This window comes from Sceloporus undulatus, chromosome 8 (assembly GCF_019175285.1).
Source record: "Sceloporus undulatus isolate JIND9_A2432 ecotype Alabama chromosome 8, SceUnd_v1.1, whole genome shotgun sequence".
NCBI classification, from domain to species: Eukaryota; Metazoa; Chordata; class Lepidosauria; order Squamata; family Phrynosomatidae; genus Sceloporus; species Sceloporus undulatus.
The window spans coordinates 496,400-506,802 of record NC_056529.1 but is presented as its reverse complement, the minus strand read 5'-3'; the positions used below and the strand labels follow the sequence as shown (position 1 = coordinate 506,802).

Genomic DNA, 10,403 nt, shown 5'->3' with positions numbered 1-10,403 from the left:
TAATAAATTTATTTATACCCCAATGACATCGAGGAAGCTTGCAACAATATTAAAACATTAAAATAAAATAAATACAATGCCCCATAAACCCACCCACAATAAAACAATATGGTTAATATTATTAAAAATGGACAAGACAGGGTAGTCAGGGGGAGGTGACTGAGATGCCATAGTGCCATTAAAGTTCGGGCTAAAACCCGGAGCAGGTTCTCCTATGCCAATGTGGGCACCATAATGACCCAACTAGTCATGTATGAAACCAGCTGTGCCACCGATGGTTGCCTGTGACCACTTGGTTTTGTTCCTCCTTTTTGTTGACGCCAATGCCACCTGAGACAAAAGACCCATGGGAATGGGGTGAGCATCTCATTAGGGAGCTGACATCCTTGATTTTGGTTGTGGCTTTTGTGGGGGAAAAGAACCACTTTGGGCCCTTAAACACTGGATAATTAGTAGCTGCTTTAGAGAATTACACACAGCACATAATAATCTATCGCTCACTTGCTCACGTCGTCTAGTCTTCTTACATTTTACAAAAGCAAAATCCCTGTGTGCGTCTTTCTCCTTCCTCCCTTCCTCCCACACACATTCAGAGAAAGAGAGATGTTTCTGCACACACACACACTTCTTCACCAACATTAATGTTTATTAGGCATCCCCCTTGTTAGATGATGAGCCGATAAAGGCGCACGACTGGGATGTGGGCAGGTTTTTATAAGGTGCAGCAAAAGGAGATTTTCCCGGCGTTGCTGGCTTGTGTTATGTTTCCGCATTGGGTCCATGAGCCAGCTCTCTGAGGCTGAAAGGGAAGAATTGTAATGCCTCTTATTGCTCACGGCATGTGTGAGGGAGGCTATTTTTAGGCTCCGGATTCGTGGCCAATTGTGGCCCATGTTGCAAAGGCGATGGTTGAGTGGAGGGTTTCCAAAAATGTGTAGGGCGTGGTGGATGATTGGGATTCAGATGGCTTGGAAGAGTAGTCCTGAAGACAACATGGCATAGTGGTTTGAGTGTTGGATTATGACTCCAGAGACCAGAGTTCGATTTCTGCTTGGACATGAAACCCACATTGGGAAAGGCACACTCTCTCAGCCTCAGGGGAAGGCAATGGCAAACCTCCTCTGAACAAATCTGGCCAAGAAAACCTCAGGATAGGTTCACCTTAGGGTTGCCATAAATTGGAAACGACTTGAAGGCACACACAACGCACAAAAGGGGAAAGAGCATGTAGATGGGGAACAAGATCACCCACTTTCTCCTGTCACAGGGCACCATTTTTCAAGAAGGATATCAACAGGTTGGAAGGTATCCAGAGAGAAGGGTGACCAAGATGGTCAAAGAGACCTTTGCAAGCCTTTGCAAACCTTCAAGTATTCCCAAACTTTGGTCCTCCGGGTATGCATTGGTATGCAGCTGGGGAAACTGTATTTCTCTTGCTCCCAATGGTCCAGATAATGGATTCTTACAGCCTCCCAGTCTTGGAAGAGTTTGGAAGTCGGACATTTTGAGTTTTGGCTGGTGATCTGAAAGGGGGGATTGTGTGAAGGGTTGAGAAGGAGACCCCCAACTAAGTTGGCAGAGAGGTTTCCTTTGCTTGGTGCATGCTTTGCTGCCAACTCTTGGGCCAGTTTGGCAGTAACCATGGCAAGTTTGCAAGTCTGACTCTGCACACATCTTTTTTTGGCTTGTCCTGGTCATCCCAGGATCCCTATTGCCGCCAGCCATCATTGCATGCAAAAGATGGAAGTGATGCTTTCTCTCTGCAAAGTTGATGTCTTTGGGTTGTCTGGGTTCTTGAAAAGGGCTGCCCCAAATCACCTCATTTTACCTCCCTTCTCTGCAATCCCTCCACCCCTTTATCCGGCCTTATCTGCTTCTTTAATGTCATCCCATCGTCAAGTGCAGCGGCACAGTGATCAGATCAAACCAGGCATCTCTGCTGCTGAAAGGCAGAGTGGTGCATCTTGGGAAAGGATGCTCTGGGAGGAGGAGGGAGCGTTGGATGACCATGTCGCTCCCATCGTGGGATCCCTTGTGATCTCAAAAGAGGAGCCATTTCCACATTTTCGTCCAAGCTGCCAGAAGCCTTGTGCTTGCAGCGAGGGGAGACAGTTTGTGAGATTTTGCAGCTTTGTGTACCTTTATAGGGGCAGAGTGCATTTGCATAGTCCCTACATTTCTTTATCTGATGTGGCTGGCATCATCATCATCGTCATCATCTCATCCTCATATGAACTGAATGTATTTGCATGGAATATTTTACTGAAAAAGGGCTTGTCTAGGCAACCAAAATAATGCTGGTAGGATGTGGATAGAATGTGTCTTGTCCACGTGGAAATTGAATACACCCAACTTACATTTTTTGGGGAGGGGTTTCTAAAAAACCCACAAAAATGGGGATATACAATCCTGGTTTGTTTTGTTTTTTAGTTGTGTCCTGAAGGATACATCATGCATTGAACCTAGGATAAAACTGTGCATGTGCTGAACCTGTTTCAAATATGTTGCATCATAGACTCCCATCTTTATTCTGACATGTGTCCGGCAACAGAACTTGCAGAATGGAAAAAAACCCAGTGTGAATAATAAATCGGAAATGTGTGGCTGAGGTTATTCACGAAGGTTATTTGCGTTGCAAAAGAAAAGGTGTGGATAGCCCCTGATGAGAACCAAAGCAAAAAGCAGTGTTCTTGGAGTCCTTTTCTGTCCCCTTCCCAGCCACTTTGGCCATTTTGTGTGTCTCATTTTTAATCCCTATCATTGCCATGCTCCGCAGACCCTTGGCTAACCAGGCGCCTTCCTCTCCGGTTGTGCTTCTGCTGTCAAGAAGACTGATGGCTGTTCTCTGCCCTTAACCTTGTTATGGGAGTTTTATTTCTCCTCTTGCTCCGGGGAAAGGAGCAAATATGAAACCTGATGGCTCTGCTGCTCCTCTCTGGCCGGAAGGACGCATTAGACTTCCTGACCGCATCCACAAATGGACCTCAGGGGCAGGAGGGTCCCAAGGGCTCCTTACTTCCCAGGGATAGTAGTCACACTCCTCAATTATAGCACTATGATTGCATGGCAACACCCTGGGATTTGCAGTTTAGGGAGGGGCACTCCAGTGTCTCTCCAAACTACAAATCCCAGGATTTTCCAGAACATAAAGTGTTGTCAAACTGTGTTAACACTGCAGTGTGGCAGCAGACAAAGATTCCCAAAAACTTCGATGAAAATTGAAAAGGAATGCTAACTCTATGCTTTGTTTTTGCTGTTCTCACCTTCCTTTTCTCCCTTTTTTTTCTGCTTCCACAGAGCTCCTGGGATCGGCCAAAAGAGTGAATGTTAATTTCCAAGACACCGATGGGTGAGTAGATAATAATCACACATTTGCAAGAAGTTGGGTGCATTAAATGGGGGGCAAGGAAGCAGCAAGAGGAGGAAAGCATCCTATCCATTCCCACCATTGCGGAGGTGTGGGGATTCAGGACAGCCAAAAGGAAGGTGGCCGAGGGTTGGATTAGATGTCCCTTGGGAACCCTTCCAGTTCGAATGTACAATCAAACGATTCGTCACGCATTGCATAGTTAAGCTGTGGAACACCCGGCTTTAAGAGAACAGCAGTGGCTGCAGAAAATGTTAACATTTTTCAGAAGAATGCCATTCCCTGCGGTGCGCTGCCTCCATCCCTTAAAGAAAACGAGAGGCAAAGAAAGCCAGCAGCTCTGCAAAGCATCCCTTGCCTCCCTTTCTTTCTATTGAGTAACTTTTCCTTTTCTGGAGATTGTCTGAGACTTTAAAAGCTTTGTTGTCATGGTCTTCTTCTTCTCCTTCTCCTTCTTCCCTGAGATGAAGGAAAAGGGCTTTGGCTAATAGAGAAATAATAGAGAACTGGCCTTTTGCTTTTTCTTCCCTTTCCAAATCTCCAAGTAGGTTACCCAGCACCGTGGCAAAGATGGAGAGGATCCCTTTCTCTGATCCGCCTCCGTTGGCCGCCGCTAATGATTGCCGGCTGGAAGCCGACATGCTTTCTTTTCTGCTTTCAAGATCTCTTGATTTGACGAAACAGAGGAATATCTGACCCTCTTGCCTTTAGGGCAGGTGCCATCTCTCCTCTTTCAAGGCTGCCCACGCAGGCTCCTTGGCACATGGATGAATCCTTGCTGAAAGATTTGGAGACATGGAAAGGAGGCTGGAGAGAAAAGCCGGTTTCCCTCCAAAAAGAGTTTAGGGGTGTCTGCCACCCTGGGCTCACCCTGGGCTGCGGCAGTCCCTTTGGAGGCAAAATTCCAAAAAATAAGGAAGAGCAAGCCTAAAAATGACTCATATTCTTTAAAAGTTGAAGTGCCCATCCTGGCAATTTCCAAGAGAGGCTAGGAAAAAAATGCCAGGGAGTCCAGATGCATCGAGGGCCATGAAACCGGCCTTAGAGGGGCCACATGTGGCCCTGGAGTAGGATAACCAGATGTCCTCACCACAAAGAGGACCTGACACTGCAAAGGGGAGGACATCCAAGAAAAATGGAGGGCATAACAAAAGTAAAAGCATTTTTTGGGATTCCTCTTAGACAGAAGGTGGAAATGTAGGATCTTGTCCTAGAAAGGGAGGACATCTGGTTATCCTGCCTGGGGACCCCAATTGAATTGCAGGACCAAAGGCTCAACATTTTCTCAACTGGAAAACTTCCTACATTGTCCATTTTGCCATTTGGCTTCTGAGCCCTTTTCCTGGTGGGAAATAGCAAGACTGCAAAGCCCCTCATCCACGTTCTTGCACCCTCCTTTGTGTGCCTTTCCCCCCTTCCTCCTCCTGTTCTAAATCAGGGCATTCCTTTTCTCTTCTCTGGTTTATATCTCTGGAGAAGGAGGCCAATTCGGGGCTTTTATGGAAATGTTTGGAGACCAAGCAGCCTCTGTTGTGTGTCTTCCCAAATATGCAGCCTCCCAGGCCTGATTTATGGACCACCACAGCCCCCTCCTCTTACACTCTTCCCCTGGGCTGAGGATCCGGCCGTTGGGAAGCGAGTGAGAATTAACCCCCCATTATCACCGTTCTGGAGAGTTTTCTTCCTGGCCAGACTAGGAAGGCTGGCACAGGCTCAAACCTCCCTGCTTGTAGTGAGCTACCAAGTCAGGGGGAGAGATGCACATAGCTCTGAAAAGTTTCTTCTTCAGGATCCCATTCTCAGAAGCTGGATGCATTAGAAAGACCAGTGACATTTGGTGGCCTCAAAGGATTAGGGATGGCTGAGGGATAGAAAGGGTCAGTGACAGCTCATGGCTCAGAAGAGCCAGTGGTGGCTGGTGGATAGAAAGGGTCAGTAATGGCTGGTGATTCAGAAGGACCAGTGATGGCTCATGAATCAGAAAGGTCAGTGGTGGCACATAGCTCAGAAGGGCCAGTGATGATGGCTCATGGGTCAGAAGGGTCAGTGATGGCTGGTGGCTCAGAAGGGTTATTGATGGCTCATAGATCAGAAGGGCCGTGAGGGCTCATTAATAATAATAATAATAATAATAATAATAATAATAATAATAATAATACTGATTTATTTATATCCCGCCCAATCACATAGAATCCGGGCGGGTTACAGCAATAAAAGGTACAATATAATTCAATACAAATCAACAAAAATCAAAAGGAAAAAATGCATTACAATTCAAATAAAACTCATAATTAATCCCTTCCCAAGCCCCCAACACAACTCCAAACAAAGCAGTATTAAATAAATTCAAAACATAACATAGATTAGAAGGACCAGCAATGGCTTGTGGTTGAGAAAAGCCAATGAGAGGGCTGCTTTGTCTGGCCAAGCTGTAGCCTGATGGGCATTTTTAGGGCATGTGGACCGCGCCAGGTGACACTTGAGAGGAGGGTTGTCCCCCTTTGCCTCTCTGTGGGTAGACCAAGACTGAAGGTCCTGGGAAAGACATCGTTCACCAGACTGCAGGTGACAAGGAGGCCCATCAGGATGCCGTCACATGCCACAGCAAACTCCAATCTCCAAGTGGCACTTGGACCCCTTCAGGTCCTGCAAACAAGCTAGGTAAGCTGGAACAACCCAGGACATGGACAGTTCCTTCAGATGCCTTTGGCGGCAGATAGACCAGAGCCTTTCTCTTGCTTAGCAGCTGGTCTTCTCCTGAGGGACCCTTGGCCTAGGGGTGAGAGCATGAGACATTGCACTGGGGTGACACCGACCCTAGCGATGCCACTGGGCCTGGCTTACTCTTAACCATGGAGGGCTTAGGTTTCCACCGCTGGAGCAAACTCAGGGTAGAGAAATCAGATGTGGGTTCATAGAATCATAGAGTTGGAAGAGAGCGCAAGGGCCATTCAGTCCAACCCCCTTCTGCCATGCAGGAAATCTAAATCAAAGCATCCCCGACAGATGGCCATCCAGCCGCTGCTTAAAGACCTCCAAAGGAGACTCCACCAAAATCTCAGAGGAAGGAGTGTGTTCCACTGTCAAACAGCCCTTACTCTCTGGAAGTTCCTCCTAATGCTGAGCTAGAATCTCTTTTCCTGCAGCTTGCATCCATTGCTCCATTGAGTCCTAGTCTCTGGAGCAGCAGAAAACAAACTTGCTCCCTCCTCAATATGATATCCCTTCAAGTATTTAAACAGGGCAATCATATCACCTCTTAACCTTCTTTTCTCCAGACTAAACATCCCTAGCTCCCTAAGGCGCTCCTCATAGGGCTTCATGGTTTCCAGACTCTTTAACATTTTAGTCGCTCTCCTTTGTTTCTCCACATCCTTTTTAAATTGTTTTGTCCAGAACTGGACACAGGATTATTCCAGGTGGGACCTGGCCAAAGCAGAATAGAGTGGCACTATTACTTCTCTTGATCTAGAAACTATACTTTTACTGATGCAGCCTAAAATCACATTGGCCTTTTTAGCTGCTGCATTGCACTATTGACTCATGTCTACTAGGACTCCTAGATCCCTTTCACATGTAGTTTCATTCAGCCAGGTGTCCCTCATAATCCTATATTTGTGCATTTCACTTTTCCGCCCTAAGTGTAGTACCTTACATTTCTCCCTGTTGAATTTCATTTTGTTAGCTGTGGCCCAACCTTCTAGTCAATTCAGGTCATTTTGAATGTTGATCCTGTCCTCTGGAGTATTAGCTATCCTCCTAATTTGGTGTCACCTGCAAATTTGATAAGTATGCCCCCAATTCTGCTATCCAAGTCATTGATAAAGATGTTGAATAACAAACTGGGCCCAGGACAGAGCCCCACTGGACACCCCACTGGTCACTTCTCTCCATGATGAAAAGGAGCCATTGCTGAGCACCCTTTGGGTTCAGCTGGTCAACCGGCTAGAGAGAACAGCTCCCAGGGCTTGCTGGAGTGGTGACGCTTCTGCTTTGCACTCGATTGTTTCAGGTTCTCCGCCTTGCACCATGCGGCGCTCAACGGAAACACGGAGCTCATCTCGCTGCTGCTGGAGGCCCAGGCCGCTGTGGACATCAAGGATAACAAAGGCAAGTGTGGCACAGGCCTGGTGGAGCCATAGGGCTGCTTTCTGCAGGAAAGCAGGAGATACATGAAGGATGCTTGCAGTTTTTCTCATTGAGCTTCATCAAGCTGAGGAAGCCATCCCTATTAAATACCTGGAGAAGAACTGCCCTAAAATGCTATTTAGCTTTACACTTCTGCAAGGATTTTTAAGAGAAGGAAAGGAATATTTGAGAGAATAATTTAATCACATTTACTTTACTATCAAGCCTCTCACTTCTGTAAATGCTCCTTGGAAAAAAAGTAACTATAAAAGTAACATAAATTTAAAAATGTAATAGGAGGCTCATTGCACTTCAGCCTTCTCTGCCAAAGAGGGCTGGTGCCTTACAAAAACTACAAATCCTAGGATTCTGTGGGACGGAGCTATGGCCATTAAAGTGTTGTCGAACTGCATTATTTCTAGAGGGTAGACGTATCCAAGTCCTCTACCTTGGATACTGTTAAAATAAATTCCGAACAGTAGTATTGCTAAAGTACCCTTTAAGACCCTTTGCCTGCCTTCATCTTATGTTATGACTAACCTTGGTTTGTGCAAAGTATAGTTTCCTATACCATATGCAAACATGTCAGGTTTCTCCATTTTGGGGAACTCTCGGCTGCATCTGCATGGGAAAAATAACCTGGTTTGGCACTGCTTTTTCAGGCTCAAGGCTATGGAATTCTGGGACGCTCTGCTCTGGGCCCACAACAAACTCCAACTCCCAGAATTCCATAGCCTTGAGCCAGAAAGAGTTAAAGCGGTGCCAAACTGGGTTATTTCTCCAGTGTGGATGCAGCCTTTCCCTCTTTTTCCAACGAAGTCCAGCATTTGTGGTGGCGCTCGGTTGGAACTGTCGCATTCCTATCTCCTGCAGGGATGCGCCCTTTGCATTATGCCGCTTGGCAGGGAAAAAAGGAGCCGATGAAGCTGGTCCTGAAGGCCGGGTCATCGGTCAACATCCAGTCTGACGAGGGGCAGATCCCTTTGCATCTGGCGGCTCAGCATGGGCACTACGATGTGGTAAGTAGCACTGAGGGGTAGTGGAGAGGTGTTCCTATTGTAAATGTACACATTGTCCACCTAAACCCCAACTCTCTTCCCAACACAAGGAGGGTGCATAAGGTGTCCTCAGATTTTGCAAAGGTAGGTGTTGGGTAGCAAACTAAAGATGTAGAGAATACTCACAGATGTTCTAATCTCAGTGAGAACAAGTATCTCAGCACATTAAGAGCATGGACAACTAACTGTTGTGATTCCAAAACTCTATCCTTAGATGTTTTGGACTTCTGCTCCCAGAATCCTTAACTCTTGGCCAAGATGGCTGCAGCTTCTGGGATCTGAAGGCCTAAAATGCCTGGAAGGCCAGAGTTTGGGACTCTAGCTATGCTATTGAAGTCCGAAACACCCAATAGTTGCTTTCGGTCCCAGTTTTGGGAGAAAAGTGGGATAGGAATACAGTTGGCCCTCTTTAGCCATGGATTTTTTGTCCACAGATTCAAGCATCCACTGCTTGAAAATATTACCTCCCAAAAGTATGAACTCCAAATAGCAAACCTTGATTTTTCATACTATATAAGGACACCATTTTGCTCTGCCATTGTATTTAATGGGACTTGAGCATCCACAGGTTTTGTTATCCATGGGGATCCTGGGACCAAACACCAGTTCATATCAAGGGCCCACTGTAAATATAATAATAATAATAATAATAATAATAATAATAATAATAATAATAATAATATGCTATTTTTTATCTTTCTTCGTGGTCTCCGCGAATCATACAAATGGGTTGTACTGTGCCTGCCCAGTGCTGCTCAGAAAACTTCTAGAATCACTGGGCAAAATTTACTTTGTAGCTTTTAGCAACTTTTTGGCAGTATCCCTGCCCATCCCTTATAAGCCCCTTGTGTTCCCGCTCTTTCCCCAGTTACTTCTTTCTGCCGCGTTAGCTGCTTGGGGAACTTCGCTCTGTGTTATTTGAACTTGTTCACTGGACTTTGACTTTGGACCGTACTTGACCATTTTTCTTCTGACCCCCCCCCCCCCCCCCCGGTGTATTGTTGACCATTCGGCACGTCTTTGACCACTCTTTGGATTCGATTTGGCTTAATAATGTCTCCAGCACCATTAAAAAAATGTGATGTCTGCGGTAGTAAGATCCCCGTACAGGGTCCCCACTCTTCTTGTCTCCTCTGCCTTGGCAAGAATCACAACTCCAAAGCTTGTGCCTTGTGCAAGTCCTTGACCCCTCAGGCTTGAAAGAACCGTGACTCCCAATGGATTACGGCCATCTACCAAGGGGTCCTCAAGCCTCAGGATATCGACCAGCCGGGTTCGGCACCTGCGTCTTCAGAATCGACGCCAGCCATCGCTGCTTCTGTGGCCCAGGGCTCCAAGACCAAGCCTAGTGCCACCGTGGCCCAGAGCTCCACCACTGAGACAAGTGCCACCGCCGAAAAGCCTTAGAAAAGGCAGGCGACCGATGGAGCTAGTTCAAAGCCGAAGTCCTCAGAAAAGGATAAGGCTAGAACCAAGGACTCAGGCTCTGATAAGAGTTTGGCCCAGGAGATGAGCTCCTGTAAGGACACGGGCTCTAAATCCTCCTCCAAGAAGAGACACGTCCCCTTGGATGTGGTCTGAAGTCAAAGTCCAGTGAACAAGATCAACTAACACAGAGTGAAGTTCCCCAAGCAGCTAATGCGGCGGAAAGAAGGAACTGGGGGAAAAGCGGGAACACAAGGGGCTTATATGGGATGGGCGGAACTACTGCCAAAAAGTTGCAAAGTTACTAGAAGAGTCTAGAAGTTTTCTGAGCAGCACCGCGCAGGCGCAATACAACCCATTTGTATGAATTCGCAGATGACCACTCGAAGAAATACTGTTACAGGTTTGCAACCTGTCTATCTATC

At 46.6% G+C, this 10,403-nt stretch overlaps 1 protein-coding gene across 2 annotated transcripts in view; it reads left to right on the top strand.

Moving 5' to 3' along the window:
* CASKIN1 (CASK interacting protein 1) overlaps window positions 1-10,403 on the top strand; it is a 98,303-nt gene that overhangs the window by 42,802 nt on the left and 45,098 nt on the right. For both annotated transcript variants that reach the window (XM_042480705.1, XM_042480706.1), the window contains exons 2-4: window positions 3,298-3,349; window positions 7,380-7,477; window positions 8,369-8,514. In XM_042480705.1, the coding sequence (XP_042336639.1) occupies window positions 3,298-3,349; window positions 7,380-7,477; window positions 8,369-8,514 (296 nt within the window). The remainder of the gene's footprint in view (window positions 1-3,297; window positions 3,350-7,379; window positions 7,478-8,368; window positions 8,515-10,403) is intronic.